We start from the raw sequence: 19,495 nt of genomic DNA, 5'->3' as shown, positions 1-19,495 counted from the left end.
CTTGGTGACAGAAATAATGCTGGAGATCACATGATAGAATTTTGCAAGACCAATGACTTATTCATTGCAAATACCTTTTTTCAACAAATGGCAGCTATACACATGGACTTTGCCAGATGGAATACACAGGAATCATATTGATTGCATCTGTGGCAAGAGACGATGGAAAAGCTCAATATCTTCAGCCAAAACTAGGCCAGGAGCTGATTGTGGAACAGACCATTAACTGCTCACATGAAAGTTCAACTTGAAGTTGAAGAAAATTAAAACAAGTCCATGAGAACCAATATATGACCTTGAATATATCTCTCCTGAATTTAAAGATCATCTAAAGAATAGATTTGATGCATTGAACACCAATGACTGAAAATCAGAAGAATTACAGGATGTCATCAAGAACATCATCCATGAAGAAAGTAAGAGGTCATTAAACAGATGAGAAAAGAAGAAAAGACAAAAATGGATGTCAGAAGAGACTCTAAACTTGCCCTTGAGCAGAGAGTAGCTAAAGCAAATGGAAGAAATGACAAGATAAAAGTGCTGAACAGAAGATTTTAAAGAGCAGCTCAAGCAGACAAAGTAATTTGTAATGATATGTAGTAATTTAAAATGATATGTGCAAAGACCTGGAGTTAGAAAACCAAAAGAGAAGAACACACTCAGCATTTCTCAAGCTGAAAGAACTGAGGAAAAAATTTCAGCCTCAAGTTGCAATATTGAAAGACTATGGGCAAAATATTGAATGATGCAGGAAACATCAAAAGAAGATGGAAGCAATACACAGAATTACTGTACCAAAAAGAACTGGTTGATGTTTATTCATTTCAGGTGGTGGCATATGATCAAGAACCAATGGTAATGAAAGAAGAAGTCAAAGCTGCACTGAAGGAATTGGCAAAGAACAAGGCACCAGCAATTGAAAGAATACCATTGGGATGTTTCAACCAATGGATGCCTTCACTTGGTTATGCCAAGAGATTTGGAAGACAGCTACCTGGCCAACTGACTGCAAGAAATCCATATTTGTACCCATTCCAAAGAAAGTGATCGCACAGAATGTGAAAATTATCTAACAATATCATTAATATCACATGCAAGTAAAATCTTAGTGAAGATAATTCAAAAATAATTGCAGCAATATAATGACAGAGAACTTCCAGAAGTGCAGGCTGGATTCAGAAGAGGACATGGAAAAGACATATCATTGCTGCTGTCAGATGGATGTTGGCTCAAAGCAAAGAACACCAGAAAGATGTTTACTTGTGTTTTATTGACTATGCAAAATCATTTGATTGTGTGGATCATAACAAACTGTGGATAACATTGAGAAGAATGGGAATTCCAGAACACTTAACTGGACTCATGAAAAACCTGTGCATCGATCAGGAGACTGTTGTTAGAACAGAACAAGGGGACATTGCATGGTTTAAAATCAAGAAGGGAGTGCATCAGGGTTGTGTCCTTTCCCCATACTTATTCAATCTGTATGCTGAGTAAATAATCTGAAAAGCTGGGCTATATGAAGAAGAATGTGGCATCAAGATTGGGGGAAGAATCACTAACAACCTGCGATTTGCTGTCAACACAACTTTGCTTTCTGAAAGTGAGGATGACTTGAAGCACTTATGATGAAGATTGAAGAATCCATTCTGCAGTATGGATTACATCTCAATATAAAGAAAACAAAAATCCTTACAACTGGATCCATAAGCAGTATCATGATAAATGGAGAAAAGATTGAAGTTGTCAAAGACTTCACAATAGTTGGTTCTATAATCAACGTCAATGGAAGCAGCAGGTAGGACATCAGACAATGTATAGCACTTGGCAAGTTGGCTCAAATGACCTCTTTCAAGTGCAGAGGAGCAAAGATGTCTCCTTGAGGACTAAGGTATGCCTGACACAAGCCATGATATTTTCCTGTTGCCTCATATGCATTTGAGAGCCAGACAATGAATAAGGAAGACTGAAGAAGAATTGAAGCTTTTGAGTTGTGGTGCTGGCAAAGAATGCAGAAAGTACCATGGACTGCTAATAGAGCTAACAGATCTCTCCTGGAGGAAATGTAGCCAAAATGCTTCTTGGAAGCCAGAATGGCCAGACTTTGCCTCACTTACTTTGGCCATGTTGTCAGAAGAGACCATTCCCTGGAGAAGGATGTCACGCTTGGTAATTTGGAGGGTCGACGAAAGAGGGGAGAGTCCTCAACGAGATGGATTGACACAGTGGCTGCGGTGATGGGCTCAAGTATAATAAGGACTGAAGAACTGGCGCGGGACCTGGCTATGTTTTGTTGTGTTGTGCATAGGGTTGCTATGAGTCAGAGACATCTCCATGGCACCTAACAACAACATTGAGAAAAGAGGGGCTCCTTGTTCAAATATTCACCTTTGTTGTTGTTGTTGTTATGTGCCGTCGAGTCGGCCCCGACTCATAGTGACCCCTCCTTGGGTTTCTGAGGCAGTATCACTACGGAAGTAGGATTGCCCAACCTTCCTTCCAAGGAGTGGCTGGTGGGTTTGAACCGCCAGCCTTCTGGTTAGCAGTCAAGTGCCTTAGGCACTATGCTACCAGAGCTCCCAATTTGGGATAGTCATAATCAGCTATCATGTTAAATCTTCAGAAAGTCAATAAGCTAGTCTATTTCACTTTATTAATAAGTTTATCAGTTACATTTGACGTTAATTCTCTTCTATTCCAAAAAGCTGGCGTTTCAAAGAACTCACTTTAGAATATGATGTCTTAAACTTGATCTCTTTCTACCAAGTAGATTTGCATTTTCATCTCAGCTTTGCAAAAATATTAAACCTAGTTTATATTTCAAATAATCTACTAAATAATGGCACCTGAAATATAGGACAATAGTCAACATCTACCAATCAGTACTGGTTGGACATTGGTCAAGCATGGCTATATGTCACCAACATGGACAGTCTGACCCAGAGTCATCCAGTTGAGTATCAGCATGGTCTGAAAATATCAAGTCTTTTGTTCCATTCCTGTTAAAAGTCTTATCTCAAAAAAGATTTTATGTCACCCCAGGTCCTTTGGAAAGTAGGTGGATTTCAAATCATAAAATAGATTAAATGGAATTGAAAGAGAAAAATAACAACCAGGAAATCTGTGGAATCTATGGAAGAATTAGCCAATAAAGATAGAAGGGCAGTAACACCCAAAAGAGGGCAGTTAAATAGTTTTTAAAGGTGAAGAAATCACTTCTCTGGTATATCCCTGATTTTTTTTTTTTTTTTTTGGTTGTAAAAAAACCTAGAAAGACTTTTCTTAAGTAATACTATTATACAAATTGTTGTGCATTGTAATATTTTAACAATCACAGCCCTGGTATTCTTCATATTTTGTTTCTGCTTCTATATGGAGACTTTTGCTTTTGTGCTTTTGGGGATAAGGGGAATATTCTGTGAAAGGCCTTGCCAGAAGCTCACATTCAAAGACCGAAGTCTCCTAACTGACTGCCTCAATTTATATTTTCACTTTATTTTTATTTTCTCTGCCACCTTATATAGACCAATAAATGTGCATTTAATTTTGAAAAATACTTATTCCTAGATTACCATACCAATGTTGCCACTTACTACTACAATAGCTCAGGATGATGGTGGTGATAATGTATGATGTGTGTTCTATGGTGCTTTTTCCTTGACAGGCAAAAGAACTTGCTGTAACAACAGTGAGTCAGCTTCTAGATGCCAATGAAGAAGTTTTTCAAATAGCTGCTGCTACTGATCAGAATAATACCTTTAAAACGTAAGCATAATTTCAATTTGGGAAGAAAACTTTGCAAAATGGTATTTATTTTCCTATGTTAAAGCTTAATGAAGGTGTCTGTATTTCTCTCACGGATATACTGACTGATTTGTCTGGAGTGCAGACGAAAGCCTTGGCTTTTCATCTACTTTCTCTTCTGTCAGTAAAGTTCCAGGGTAGCAGAAATGGTTTGTGCTCAACTGCTAACCTAAAGGTTTTCAGTATGTACATACTTGACAGTACTTAGGAAGAAAGGCCTGGTGGTCTGCTTCTGTAATGATTACAGCCAAGAAAACTCTATGGAGCACATCTACCCTGTAACACATGACATCACCATGACTTGAAATCACCTCGACAGCAAATAACCAATCAGTTCCTAGACGGGGTGATTTTTGTTAACTTCTTGTTTTGGGGATGCTCATATGGGATAGAGAATAACTGGGATACTTTAGATCAGAACTTGTTTTTCAAGCCTTAATCTGACATGCCAAGAAGCAACCTTGAGACTGACTAGGGAGCTCCTCCGGCCCCTTTCAGCATAACTTGGCAGGACATCCTGCCAACCTCATGCTTGCAGGTCAGCTCTCTCCTCCCAAGGCTCTAGTTTATTTTAATTAAGCTTTCTTCAGCTTCCCCAAGGCTATTTTGGAAAAAACAAACAAACAAACCTGTTTTCTGGATTTTTTGGTTTATGTTTGTGCTAAAACTCATGTACTTTATTCGTAGAGGCTCTTCACTGAGATTCATTGCATTTCTTGGTTTTTGTTAACTTTATGTACAGTTTTCTAAACTCTTCTAAAATTTAAGTAAGTATGTATGGTCATTATATAATAATAAGAAAATATATAGATGAGAATAAACTGTTGGTATATGATTTCTAGGAGCTCTGGTGGCGCACAGGAGCTCTAGTGGCATATGGGAGCTCTGGTGGCCTAGTGCCTAAGGCATTTGATTGCTAACCAGAAGGCTGGTGGTTCAAACCCACCATCCACTCCTTGAAGGAAGGTTGGGTAATCTTTTTCCCTAGAGATACTGCCTTGGAAACCCAAGGAGAGTTTGGTTTGGTTTTTCATTTATATTTTCCAGATGGTCCCCTCTATTTGTGCTTGTAAATATAAATATACAAAAAAAAAAAAAACACACACTCCAAACTCACTGCCTTTGAGTCAATCCTGATTCATAGCAACCCCTCCTTGGGTTTCCAAGGCAGTATCTCAGAAGTATTTCCCAGTATACAGAAGTAGATTGCCCAGTCTTCCTTCTGAGGAATGGTTGGTGGGTTTAAACCACCAGTCAAATGTCTTAGGCACTACACAACCTGAGCTTCCAATATAAATATACATTATGTTAATTTATAACTTGTTTTAATCACTTAATACATTGCAAACATCTAAATACAAATACATCTACATTTATATCATTATTTTAAATTACTGCATAATATGAGCAAATTTTATTTAACTAATTTCCTGTTGGACATTTAGATTGCTTCTATTATGAGCAATCAACATTCCGGTATATATATACATGTATGTATTTTTGCTTTTGTTTTTTTATGGTTAGACAAAGCTTTCATTTGCTTTGCACATTATTTCCTTAAGGGAAATTCCTAAATGTAATTTTCCAGTTTTCTAATTATTAGAACAAGTATTTATTTGGTTTGAGCCTTCAAAATAGAGAAAGCACAAAAGCACAAAGTAGAGAAATGGTATAACCATACTAAATCCCTTCTTCTGACTCTGAATTTCTAGGCTGCCTATTATTCTAATTGAGAACTATTAGTTTACCCTCTGCCATGTGATCTTTTGCATAAGCTCTTTTTCTTCTTTTTCAATTTTTATTGAAAATTTATTTTTATTTTTATCTTATTATTCAGAAGATTATAATTCTGAGAGATAGTGGTAAAGGTTGTGTCAATACTTGAACTGGTGTATTTTGTGACTTAAAATTTTAAAAGAACTCTGGACCTGTCTTCACTGGGAATGTGAACATCTCACATTTCCAAACAAGGGTATCTGTGAGAAGGAAGTAGCTGTGAGGCCCAGTGAATATAGAGGTCCAAAGCTACTGTGACCTAGAGGTTCTGTGTTTGCAGAGTCCTGTTAGAGGAAAAGGGGAGGATGGGTGTTTTTTATGAGAAAAGAGAAGTTGTGAGATCTGGCTGATTAAGTCACAGATCACCATGCGGATCGGGTCTTTTTCTACTGAAAAGCTATTATGAATTTTTACTAGAGGCAAAGTAATTCTGTGTGATTTCTGTGGCTCAGAGGAGGTGATTTGAGGATAAAAACTTAAAATTAGAGCATATTGGAGTGTGAAATCGTATATTGTTGTTAGTTGCGGTTGAGTTGATTATAACTCATGGTGATCTCTTCTGTGCAGAGTAGAATTGCTCCACACAGTCTTCTTCAAGGATATGAGTTTTTGGAAGCAGATTACCAAGTCTGTCTTCTTGGTAAAAAGGTACTTCTGACTGGGTTTGGATCACAAACCTTTTGTTTAATTGGAAAAATGGTGCGGCAGCATCTGACCTCTTTGCCTGACTTCACAAGGGGGAGAGAGAATCACCATCAATAGCATCTGCCTAAAGGAGTTTCCTATGAGGTGGAGGTCAAACATACCTCCTCTCTCCAGTCTTTTACCAGTTCAGACACCAGCTGTCCCTCTTACAGCACTCTCTACTTCTTTGCTGGGTTCTGTAGTTTTTTGCAATGGCTACATAGAACTCACAGACAATACTCATGATTATGAGAAGTATCAGGATCAGAATCAACAGGCTACATACAATTCAGTATTTGGATCAGGAAGCATAAAGGCAAAGTCTCCCTTTCTCACTGAAGGACAGCACTGTCAGTTCCTCTCAGCAACACACGGCTTCTTTCAGCCCCTTCGGGATAGGCCTTCTCTCTGGGTTTTTGGCCCTTGGCCCTACTTGGGTGTGGCCTCTGCCCTACTCAGGCAAGTGTTACAAAGCTCTTTAGCTCCTACGATTAAGTTCCCAGAGGCACCCTACTCTGATAGGAAGGCTTTTGCCCAAAGATCCAGCTCTCTTGCTCTCTGCATGGGTCAGCAAGCCTAGCTCTGTCAACAAGTGTCCAGAGGCACCCTACTCTACCAGGAAGCCTCCTGTCTGAAGGCACTCAGCTCTTTCACTCTGTGGATTGGCATGCTCATGACAGCTGCCTTGCTCAGTGGGCCAAGAAAGACCTCCATGCTGTCTCACATCAGTCTCTTGGTTCTGCTGCTGCCGTTTCCCTGCCATATTTGCTGCTGCTTCTCGCTATCTGCAGTGTTTTAACTCTCTCTGTCTCCTGGGTCCAGGAAGTTCTCAGCACAGGGACTCTAGGACCAAATGATGTGCTTCACTCCCAGCTCTTCCTTCTCAATGATAATAAGGTTCCCTCTCTAATCTGGGACAGACTCTCTTTTAAGTCTATAGGAATGGCAAAACAGAATAATCCCCTTTTTAGGATTCCTTATTTGCATGGTCCAACCTCCACAGACATCCCATGTGCCTTATTGCCTCAGCAACAAGCTGTCCAACCCTCTTGGTGGGCGCAAGCACCTTATTTTGCATACAAAATTAGTGATAGGTTTTTCCATATCCTTAAATAATGTTGATGGGATCTGCATTGGGATTGCATTGAATGTATAGATTGCTTTGGGTAGAATTGACATTTTCACAATGTTCAATCTTCCTATCCACGATCATGGGATGTTCTTCCATTTATGTAGATCTCTTATGGTTTCTGAAGTAGTCTTTTGTACTTGTCTTTGTACAGGTCACTTGTATCCCTGGTAAGATTTATTCACAAATATTTTATTTTATTTTTTGGTAGATATTTTAAATGGTTTTGATTTCCTTATTTCTTTCTCAGCAATCTCTTTGCTGGTGTAGAGGAGTCCAAATGATATTTGTATGTTGATCTTGTATCCTGCTACTATGCTAAATTTCTCAGTTAGTTTCAGTCATTTCTTTGCTGAGTTTCTTGGGTTTTCTAGGTATAGAATCATATCATCAGCAGACAGGGACAGTTTGACTTCTTCCTTACCAATTTGGATGCCTTTGATTTCCCTTTCTTGCCTTATTGACATGACTAGACTTCCAAAACAATGTTGAATAGAAGTGGTAATAGAGGGTATGCTTGTCTGGTTCCTGTTAGCAATGAGAATGGTTTTAGTTTCTCTCCATTGAGAGTAGTGTTGGCTGTTGGTTTTGCATATGTGCCCTTTGTTATGTTGAGGAATATCCCTTCTATTCCTATTTTGTGGAGTTTTTTTTTTTTTTAAATCAGGAATGGGTGTTGGATTTTTGTTATGTGCTTATGTGCTTTAGGTGCAAATTTACAGAGCATAGTTTGTTTTACACTCAAGATTTTGTGTCCATTTGGTTTCACTCCCCAACCCTAACCCACTCTCCTCCCCTCCCTTCCCGGTAGCCCCCCACCTCTATTCCCCTTATAGTTGTGCACTCCTGTGTGCCCTGCATTTCCTCCGTGTGCCCCTCTGGTGCCCTGTGGCTGATTGCTGCAAGGGATGCATCTCTATAGAGTATGTGGGTGCATCACTCTGGGTTGAGTGGTCTGTGTGTACGTCTTATTTACTACTGGGCTGAGAGCCAGCTCCTGGCATTGAGTTTTAGGCCAGGCCTGAAATGTATCCTAATGCCATAATCTTGGGGGTCCCACCAGAGTCCATCTGACCAATAATTCTGGTCATTATTGTGTTTTTTTATTTTGTTCCATGTTCCCCCACACACACTCTATCCAGGATCTCCAGTTTTGATCCTTTCCTGAGTGGTTGGCACTGGTAGCCAGGCACCAACTGGTTCTTCTGATCTCAAGGTCCATGATGTCCTAGGACTGACTGCTTTCAAATACCCTTGGTTTTTTGCACTGTTCTTCGCTTCCGATGGTAGGAGACCATTAGCTGCATCTTAGATGGCTGCTTGAAAGCTTTTAAGACCCCAGTCGCTACTCACTAACGTAGGTTGTGGAACAAGATTTTTTATGTATTTTGTTGTGCCAATCGAGTCTGGTGTCTCCCAGTACTATAGTCCTGAGTCGATAGATCAATTGGCTCTCTCTTCCACAGTGTCTGGCTGTCTGTGAGGAATCACTCTATGTCTATCATCTGTTGTTTCTATTAGGATTGCGGGTATTTTGAATCACTGGTATCTGTGTAAGAATAGCCTCAGCTGAATCTATCAAATGCCTTTTCTGCATTGATTGATATGATCACATGGTTCTTTTCCATTGTTTTATTTACACGATGAATGATGTTGATTGTTTTTCTAATGTTGAACCATGCTTGCATACCTGGTATGAACCCCACTTGCATACCTGGTCATAATGTATGTTTTTGGTAGGTTGTTGGAGACTATTGGCTAAAATTCTGTTGAAGACTGTTGCATCTAGACTCATCAGGGATATGGGTATGTAGTTTTCCCTTTTAGTGATGTCTTTGACCAGTTTTGGTATCAGGATTATGCTTTGCGGCCTAAAATGAATTTGGGAGGATTCCATCCTTTTCTGTGTTCTGGAATAGTTTGTGTAGGATTGGTGTCAGTTCTCTGAACGTTTGGTAGAATTGTCTGGTGTACCATCTGGGCCAGGGCTTTTTTGTTGTTGGTAATTTTTTATGACCGTCTCAATTTCTTCTTTTGTTATGGCTCTGTTGAACATTTCCACCTCAGTCTGTGTTAGTTTAGGTAAGTTGTATGTTTCTACAAATCTGTCCATTTCTTCTAGATTTTCAAATTTTTCGGAGTACAGTTCTTCATGTATCCTGATATTATCCTTTTTATTTTAGTTGGTTCTGTTGTGATGTCACCCAATTCATTTCTTATTTGTGTTATTAGCATTTTCTCCCTCTTTTCCTTTGTTAAACTTGCCAGTGGTTTGTCAAAATTTTATTAGTCTTTTCAAAAAACCAACTTCTAGTCTTGCTGATTTTTTTTCTGTTGTCTTCCTATTTTCTGTTTATTTCTGCTCAAATCTTTATTATTTCTTTTCTTCTGGTGACTATAGGCTTTTTTAGCTGCTCTTTTTCTAATTGTTGGAGATGTTGGATTAAAGTGTTGATTTTAGCTCTATCCTCTTTTTTAATGTGTGTATTTATTGCTATAAATTGGCCTCTCATAATTGTTTTTGCTGTGTCTAAAGTTTTTGGTATGTTGTGTTTTCATTCTTGTTTGATTCAAGAAATGTTTTAATTCTCTCTCTTTTTTCAATTTATTTTTTATTTTTATTATTATTCTACTAGGAGCTCTGGTGGCGTAGTGTCTAAGGCATTTGACTGCTAACCAGAAGGCTGGCAGTTCAAAGCCTCAAGTTTTTGGTATGTTGTGTTTTCATTCTCATTTGATTCAAAAAACTTTTAATTTCATTTTTTTTCTTCTATTACCTAGTCATTTTTAAAAAGGTTGTTATTCAGCTTCCATGTGTTCACTCTGTTTCTATTGATCTTCCTATTTTTGATTTCTAATTTTGTAGCATTGTGATCTGAGAAGGTACTTCACAGTATTTCAATGTTTTTAAATTTATTAAGGCTGGCTTTATGACCTAACATCTGGTCTATTATGGAGAATATCCCATGTGCACTGGAAAAGAATGTACATTGTGCTGTTGTTAAGTGAAGTGCTCTGTAGATGTCCATAGGTCAAGTTGGTGAATTGTATTGTTTAGTTCTTCTACATCTTTATTGAGTTTCTTTCCAGTTGTTCTATCTTTTGTTGAAAGTGGTGTATTAAAGTCTCCTACTATGACTGTGGAATCATCTATTTGTCTTTTCAATTCTGTTAAATTCTTATTTATGTATTTTGGGGGTCTTTCACTGGGTACATAGATATTTATTATTGTTATGTCCTCTTGGTCAATTGATCCTTTAATCACTATGTAATGTCCTTCCTTATCTCTTATGGTGGTTTCTGTCTTAAAGTCAATTTTATCAGAAATTAATAATGCCACTCCCGCTCTTTTTTTGGTTGCCATTTGCTTGATGTATCTTTTTCCAACCTTTGATTTTTAGTCTATTTTTTGTCTTTCTGTCTAAGGTATGTCTCTTGTAGACAGCATATTGATGGGTTATATTTTCTTATCCAGTCTGCAACACTCTGTCTCTTGGATGGTACATTTATTCCTTTTACATTCATTGTAATTATTGGCAAGTATGAATTGGTTGCTGTCATTTCGTTATGTGTTTTTTTGTGGTGTTGCTTATTTCTTTGTTCCATACAATTTTCTGTGCTGAGCTCATTATGATTATGAATATTGTTATCATTTCTTTCATTGCTGTTGTTTTAGTATTTGTAAATGTTTGTGCTTGTCCTGTGTTTTGGGAGCTCTGGTGGCATAGTGCCTAAGGCATTTGACTGCTAACCAGAAGGCTGGAGGTTCAAACATGCCAGCCATTCCTTGGAAGGAAGGTTGGGGAATCTACTTCCCTAGTGATTCTGCCTCAGAAACCCAAGGAGGGGTTGGATCTGACTCGACAGCAGTGAGTTAGTTTTTTAATTGAGTCCTCTTTTTTGTTGTGATGCTGTGGTAGTTAAGTTTGTGTGTCAACTTGGCTGGGCCTGGTTGAATGGCTGGGCAGCTGGATATAGTATTGCCCATGCTGAGACTGGTAATCAACTCCATGGTAGAATTGACTGTGAGCAGCTGAGTAGCTGCCTTAGAGATGTGGTCTGCTTCCTGTATATAAGGAAAAGCCTTGGGGAACAGTCTCTAGTTTATGGCATTCTTCAACCCTGCATGCAGCCAAGTTGTTGTACAACAACCTGCCATGCCCTGCTGATTTTAGGACTTCATCTGGACTTGAGCTAGTAGTCTGCCATGTTGTTTGGTAATATTGGGACTTTGCCTTCTTATTTGCCAATCTTGGGCATGTCAGCCTCAGCAGCCAGCAGCTGTCTAAGTGAAGAAAAGCCTCCAGCTTCAGTGGGCTAGGAGCAGAAGGCAGAGTTGAACTGCAATTTTGAGGAGCTTTCACCCAGCCCCTAGAGCTTGACACTTTGAACTGAGACTTCAAGCCTCCAAACTGTGAAAGAATAAACTCCTGTTTGTTAAAGCCACCCTATTCGTGGTATATTCCTGTCAGAGTGGCATTAGCTAACCAAAACAGATGTGAAGGTTTATCATTTTTCTTTGAGGTTACCCTGTGATTTATAATTTTCTCCCCAAGTTTAGAATAGTCCATTCTATTTTGCAACTCTCTGATTTCCTTACCATTTAGAAGCTCTGTAACTACACTATTTTTTCCCTCTTTTTGATTTGTAGTTGTCTTCATTTGCCAATTGATATCTCTGGTTACCTGTTTATAATCTTGTAGCTTATTTTACTTTGGATACTTTCATAACTGGGTTGGTTTCTGGGTTATGTCATCATGTGTGTTAGTGGTCAGTTTTTGTTTGCTGTTATCGATTCTCTGTCCAAAGGACTCCTGTTAGCATTTCTTGTAAGATTGGTCTGATTTTAACAAATTCCCTTAATTTCTACTTACCTGGAAATGCCCGAATTTCACCATCATATGTAATGGACAGTTTTGCTGGGTATATAATTCTTAGTTGGAAATTTTTCTGTTTCAGGATTTTATATATACCCATTGCCTTCTCACCTGCTTGGTTTCTTCTGAGAAATCAGAGCTTGGTCTTCTTTTTGTGCTTTGTAGGTAACTTTTTTTTTTTCCTCATGCTGCTTTCAGGATTCTTTCTTTTTCTTTGGTTTTGGAGAGTTTGATTATGATATGTCTTGGTGATTTTCTTTTGGGGTGTATCCTGTTTGGTGTTCGTTGGACTTCCTGAATGGATATATTCTTATCTTTCATCATATCAGGGAAATTCTCTTCCAACAAATCTTCCACTATTTTCTCTGTGGTTTTATTTGTCTCTTCCTGTCCTGGAATTCTGATTACACATAGGTTATTCCTTCTGATGGTATCCCACATGAATTTTAGGCTTTCTTCATTTTGCTTTGATCTTTTTTTTCTGATTAATCCTTTTCCAAAGAAGTATTTAGGTATTTGTTTTCAAACCTCTAATTCTGTCTTCCATTGATTCAATTCTACTCCTTTGCCCTTTCAATGTGTTATCTATTTCTGAAAATTTAGTATTAATCTTCTGGATTTGTATCTGTAGATTTTGTATCATTTGCAATTTTTCATTTATTTTGTCATTTTGTTCTTATATTGTCTTCTGAAATTGTTCTACGTTTTGTCTGTGTTTTCCTTAATTTTATCAGTGTTTTGCTTGATCTGTCTCTCAATCTGTGGAAAGTATTGGAATATAATTCTTTTGAACTCCTTATCAGGGAGTTCCAGTGCTGCTTCTTCCTCAGGAATATGTTCTGGGTCTGTATCCTGCTGCCTTGCTTCTACAGAATGTTAAAATGGGTGAATCTCTGTACCCAAGGGAAAGGACTCTGCTGAGAAGGGCAGTTCAGTACAATCAATGAGTTTAGGACTTCATTTCTCTATTTTTAATAGCCATTGATCAGCAAAAGCTGAGCCCTTCAAAACATTGCTGCCACATTCAGATTTATGATTGTTCTTGTTTACCTAGCTTTGGTAAACAACATAATGTACATTTACATTTCACATTTCTGGTAGTATTTACATTCCAGGAAGCTTTCTTTGGTTACAAGAGACTTACTCAAGTTATATCCACCAAACAGGGGTTTATTGTAAGGAGGCATATAGGAGCTCATGGTAACCCAAGAACAGGCACATAATACAGCTGGACTCTGTGGACACTGGTACGGGGAGATGGCTTTGAATTCAAATCCCCTTTTGAGATTTCAGCAGGCTAGTTTGTACCCATAGCCTATGGAGTCAGACAAGCCTGGGTTCAAACCCTATCTAGTTTTATCACTTAGTGGCCACATGATTTTAGTCAAAAACTGTTTAATATCTGAGACTCATAGTTTTTAATGTAAAATGAGGAAAATATTGGGATATACCATGTTAGGATACTTGTGAGGCTCAAATGAAATAATGTGTGGAAATCACTAGCATAGCATAATATCTGATTTATATATAAGGAAGTATTGGTTAGTTATCATCTTTATAACATGATTCAGTAATAGTTGTTTCCTCTTTTCATTTCTGCTCTCTCATAAATCCTGTTCATACTATAATGACTCTCTGGCCTCCTCTAAATCATGACTTTCCTGATGTAATTCCTATACTAACTGGAAAATTCTTTCCAGTGAAAGAATCTAATTGCTTCTTCCAGTCATTTGTACTGGGTTGATTGATACACTCAGGATTGGTTACCCTCAGGTCAGGTGCCCATCTCGAATCCAGTTAATTATGGCAAGAGGAGAGAAGAATCATATGACAGAACAATGGTCTCAAAGGCACTGTGGGTACAGCAGGTGTTTAAAAGTGGTTTTGAACATGGAACACACATGGACATGGAACATATATCTAGCACATCTTTCTCTTTAACCTATGAATGTCTGAGGGAGCTCCTCCATGTATTCTCAGTGTTCTAAGGGTATTAACAACTTAGTAGGTGTTGTTGTTGTTGTTGTGGGTCATTGAGTTGGACCCGACTCATAGCGACCCCTCCTTGGGTTTCCGAGGCAGTATAACTATGGAAGTAGATTGCCCAACCTTCCTTCCTAGGAGTGGCTGGTGGGTTTGAAATGCCAGTCTTCTGGTTAGCAGTCAAGTGCCTTAGGCACTACGTCACCAGAGCTCCCACTTAGTAGGTGGTCAGTAGGTGGTCAACGGATATTATTTTGTGAAATGGATGCATGAATGCTGTTTTTATTAGGTATGCCTTCTCTTCAAAGTAGCTCTAGTGTGTGATTTTTATTAAGTGGGACGTATTATTAGTTGTCATCAAGTTAGGTCTCGCTCATGGTGACCTTTTGTATACCAGAATGAAAAATTATCCAGTTTGAACTGCTGAAAACTCAGATAATGGTGTTATGAAATGAAAACATATGAAACAGGCCTACTTGAATGTTTCATTATATATGTCTATCACATTTTCTTCATAAAGCAATTCTTAATTATTTTTATCTCTTTTTTACCTCACTTGGAAAAAGAAAATATATTTTAGTGGAAGAAATAAGGATTTAGAATACAGAACAACTACATTTTCATGAAATAATTTCATTTCTAGGAAAATTATTCTAAACATAAAAGTTTCATTTTGCCAAGAACAGAAATAGGGCACAGATTTCTTAGAGGAAACAAGAAAAACCTAAGGTCTTATGGCTTTTCTTTGGACTACACTGAATTGACAGATTTTCCCCACACTCTCCCAGCTTTCAGCAAGTCTGTCTTTGAACTTAGCCAAAGAAAAGAACATTATGTAGATTTCTAGTGTTTAGTCAGTAGCTGAGATAGTGAACTCAAAGCTCTGTTCTTCTTGGTTCCATCTGAAATAAAGCCTCAGGAATTGATTTACAAAGAGATATAGTTTCCTAGGGCTGCCATAACAAATTACCACAAAGTGGGTGGATTAAGACAATAGAAATTTATTCTTCACAGTTCTGGAAGCTAGAAGTTCAAAATCAAGGTGTAAGCAGGATCAAGCTTTCTCTGGAGGCTCTAAGAGAAGACCCAGAGCCTCATGCATTCTTTGGCTTGTTGCCACATAATTCTATTCTGTGACTCTGTCTGCACATGGCCCTCCTCCTTATGTATCTATCTCTGCCCCTTCATTTTTTTATATAAGGACACCAGTCATACTGGATTAGGGGCCACCCTACTACATACTCCATAGGACCTCATGTTAACTAATCACATCTGCAAAGACTCTTTTCCAAATAAGTCACATTCACAGGACCAGAGTTTAGGACTTCCACACCTTTTAGGGGAACTCAATTAAACCTGTAACGGATGCTTTTGACTCCATAGGATTCAGGTGAGGGGAGGGAGTTGAATAAGTGGAAATTGATTCCTATCACTAGAGAAACAACTTTAAGTTCATGTCTGGCCAAAGGTGGGTGGCAGCCTCATTCTTCTATATAAAGACTATGTATTTCCATTGGGAAATGTGTTATTCTTGAGTTCCAGTTTTCTAGCATCTACATCCAAGGTAGCCCTTCAGTGGGAACAGTTTACTAGAATTAAAAAAAAAAAAAAAAAAAAGTATATATAACAAAGAAAGAATCTGGGAAAGAAAATCAATTAATGTGAGGTGATTGTGCTAAAGTTGCTGTTACCTCATGAGTTCTGAGGGTCATGTCATCCTACTGGACTGTGGGAGAGAAAACTCACCTCTAATATTATGACCAAATCTTTAAAATATGTTTCATCATTTGCAGGCTTATTGAGCAAGTGGAAACTTATTCTTTGTCTTTGGAGGACTCATCAGTGGTGGAACCTAATATAGCAATACAATCTGTTACTTTGTCTTCCGAAGACACTAAAGGGTCTGCAAATGTTCTCTTTTCTGTGTTCAAAGGTAAACTGTTTGAAATAGCAGAGCTCATTCAGTTACAGCCATGAGTAATGTTCTACTCATGAAAATGATTTTTAAATGACTTTTAAAATTCTACTTTCTCCTTCTTATAGAATCTAGCAATTCTCTAACTTATGATTCAACGGCAGTAAATAAAGCAGCAGATGGTCTGAAACCAGATGATAAGATTGAGCTTCAGATCTTTCTCAATGCCAGTCAACGTGAGTCTCAAACTTTGTTAAATTAAAAAATACACTCAAATTCGTAGAAGTGATCATTTAAAATTCACTCAGGTTAGGAGGAATGTTTACTTAATTTCACACTAAATAATTTATATTTGTATAGTTTGACCTCTTACATATTTTGGTAATCTCACCTTTACTAGCTGAAGTCATAGAATTTCTTTTTTCTTTTCAAAACTAGCACTTCAGAGGGTAGCAGAATTGAAATGTTCAGGTCATGGACACATACCTTGTTTTCATACAAAAATCTTGCTAAAGCAGTTCTGCCTTACATTTATACATTTAAAAAATACTCAATCCACAAGCTCTGCCCATAGTTACATGAAACTCACAGGCTTATCCTGTGGCCCTTCCCTTGGAATATTTTATGGAATTGGCTCAGTCCTTATTTATTTACTAGAAGCATTTTTTTAAATGTCTCTAATGTGATGCACACCAACAGCACCCTGTCTTCTTGCATGTGGCCCTTTAGAAGTTTTCATATCTAACGTGAAATGGTTGTACTTTTTAAAGTCTCAAAAAATAAAACAAAAGACTGCATGATTTAAGATGAGGAAAGGTTTGTGTCAGGATTGTGTCCTTTCATTATATTTATTCAATCTGTGTGTGGAGGAATTAAACTAAGAAACTGGACTATATGAAGAAGAGTGTGGCATCAGGATTTGAGAAAGAATTATTAACAATCTGCAATAAGCATATGGCACAACCTTGCTTGCTGAAAGTGAAGAGGACTTGAAGCATTTACTGACGAAGAGCAAAGACTACAGCCTTCAGCATGCATTACACCTCAGTCTACCAAAAAAAAAAAAAAAAACCAAACTCACTGCCCATTGACTTGGATCCAATTCATAGAGACCCCGCCTTGGGTTTCTGAGGTGGTATCACCATGGAAGTACATTGCCCAGTCTTCTTTAGGAAGAGTGACTGGTGGGTTTGAACTGCCAGCCTTCTGGTTAGCAGTTAAATGCCTTAGGCACTTTTCTTCACATAAAGAAAAAAATATTCACAAGTGGACCATTAAGTGACATCATGATAAATGGAGAAAATACTGATGTTGTAAAGGATTTCATTAAATTTTTTTTTTTAATTGTGCTTTAGGTGAAAGTTTACAGAGCACATTCTTTTCCAATTCAATAGTTTGTACATAAAGTGTTTCCTGACATTGGTTGCATTGTCAACACACTCCCTATTTCCACACTGATTTCCCTATTTCCTTTTGTCCTGATTTTCTATCCCTTCTTGCCATCTCATCTTTGCTTTTGAACAAATATCCTTTTCATCTCATCTAATTGATTGTTCTAAGAAACATGTTCCTGTCAGATATTATTGTTTATTTTATAACAATTGACAAGTCTTATTGTTTTGGCTGTTAACATCACATGCAAGTAAAATCTTGCTGAAGATAATTAAAAAATGGTTGCAGACTATATTGACAGAGAACTTCCAGAAATGCAAGCTGGATTCAGAAGAGGATGTGGAACAAGGATATCATTGCTGATGTCAGAGGATCTTGGCTGAAAGCAAAGAATATCAGAAAAATGTTTACTTATGTTTTATTGACTATACAAAAGCATTTGACTGTGTGGGTCATAGAAAATTATGGATAAGGTTGAGAAGAATGGGAATTCCAGAACATTTGATTGTGCTCATGAGGAATCTGTACACAGACCAGGACGCTGTTGTTCGAACAGAACAAGGGGATACTCCATGGTTTAAAATCAGGAAGGGAGTGTGTCAGGATTGTACCCTTTCACCATACTTATTCAATCTGTGTGCTGAACAAATAATCCAATAAGCTGGACTATATCAAGAAAAATGTGGCATCAGGAATGGAGAAAGACTCATTAACAACCTGCAATATGCAGACAACACAACTTTGCTTGCTGAAAGTGAGGATGACTTGAAGCACTTATTGATGAAGATTAAAGACTACAGTCTGCAGTATGGATTACATCTCAACATAAAGCAAACAAAAATTCTCACAACTGGACCAATAAGCAGCATCACAATAAATGAAAAAAGATTGAAGTTGTTAAATATTTCATATTACTTGGTTCCACAATCAACACCAACGGAAGCAGCAGTTAAGACATCAGATGAGCTATTGCATTGGGCAAATCTGCTGCAAAAGACCTCCTTAAAGTTCTGAAGGGCAAAAATAATCTCTTTGAAGACTAAAGTCCACCCAATCCAAGTCATGGTATTTTCAATTGCCTCATATGCGTATCAGAGAGCTGGACAATGAATAAGGAGGAACAAAGAAGAGTTGATGGTTTTGAGTTGAGGTGTTGGCAAAGAATACTCAGAGTACCATGGACTGCCAAAAGAACAAACATCTGTCCTGGAAAAATGCAGCCAGAATGCGCCTTGGAAGTGAGAATGGCCAGACTTTGTCTCAACTACTTTAGTCATATTGTCAAAAGGGACCATTCCTTGGAGAAGCATATCACGCTTGGAAAAGTAGAGGGTCAACAAAAAAAGGGGGAGGCCCTCAAGGAGATGGATTGATACAGTGGCTGCAATGATGGGCTCAGGTGTGGTGGGGATTGTGAGGCTGTGCAGGACCGGGCAGTGTTTCATTTTGTTGTATTCATTTGTTGCTATGAATTGGAGCTAACTTGACAGCACCTAACAACAACAACACTGTTTGGCTGAAAAGTGGTCTTTAGGAATTGCTTCAATTCCAGGTCAGAAGGATGTCTTAGGGCCATAATCTATGGGGTTCCTCCAGTCTCTATAAGACCAGTAAGTCTGGTCTTTTTTGTGGCATTTGATTTGTTTGTTCTACATTCCCCTCACTGTGCTCCCTCCCTCAACTCTGCTCTGTTTGGGACCCTGTGTTATGTTCCCAGTCAGTGTGGTCATGGTAGCTGCACCATCTAGTTCTTGTCTCAGGATTGTGCAGCCTGTGGTTCATGTGATCCATTAGTCCTTTGGACTATTTTGCTCCCTTAAGGCTTTGGTTTTCTATACTCTCCTTTGTTCCAAACTAGTTGTTGTTGTTATGTGCTTTGGAGTCGGACCCAACTCATAGCAACCCCTCTTTGGGTTTCCGAGGCAGTATCACTAC

The 19,495-nt window shown here is 38.2% G+C and overlaps 1 protein-coding gene across 1 annotated transcript in view; it reads left to right on the top strand.

Annotated features, from left to right (window-relative positions):
- Window positions 1-19,495, top strand: part of ADGRG7 (adhesion G protein-coupled receptor G7) — a 170,235-nt gene that overhangs the window by 99,113 nt on the left and 51,627 nt on the right. Inside the window, exons 6-9 of the mRNA XM_042781644.1 lie at window positions 702-707; window positions 3,665-3,765; window positions 16,047-16,186; window positions 16,297-16,404. Of these exons, the coding sequence (XP_042637578.1) occupies window positions 702-707; window positions 3,665-3,765; window positions 16,047-16,186; window positions 16,297-16,404 (355 nt within the window). The remainder of the gene's footprint in view (window positions 1-701; window positions 708-3,664; window positions 3,766-16,046; window positions 16,187-16,296; window positions 16,405-19,495) is intronic.

Source organism: Orycteropus afer, unplaced genomic scaffold, assembly GCF_000298275.1.
Source record: "Orycteropus afer afer isolate SDZICR_OR568_19922 unplaced genomic scaffold, OryAfe1.0 scaffold00143, whole genome shotgun sequence".
NCBI lineage: Eukaryota > Metazoa > Chordata > Mammalia > Tubulidentata > Orycteropodidae > Orycteropus > Orycteropus afer.
The sequence above is the reverse complement of the archived record's forward strand: the minus strand, read 5'-3'. Positions and strand labels throughout refer to the sequence as shown.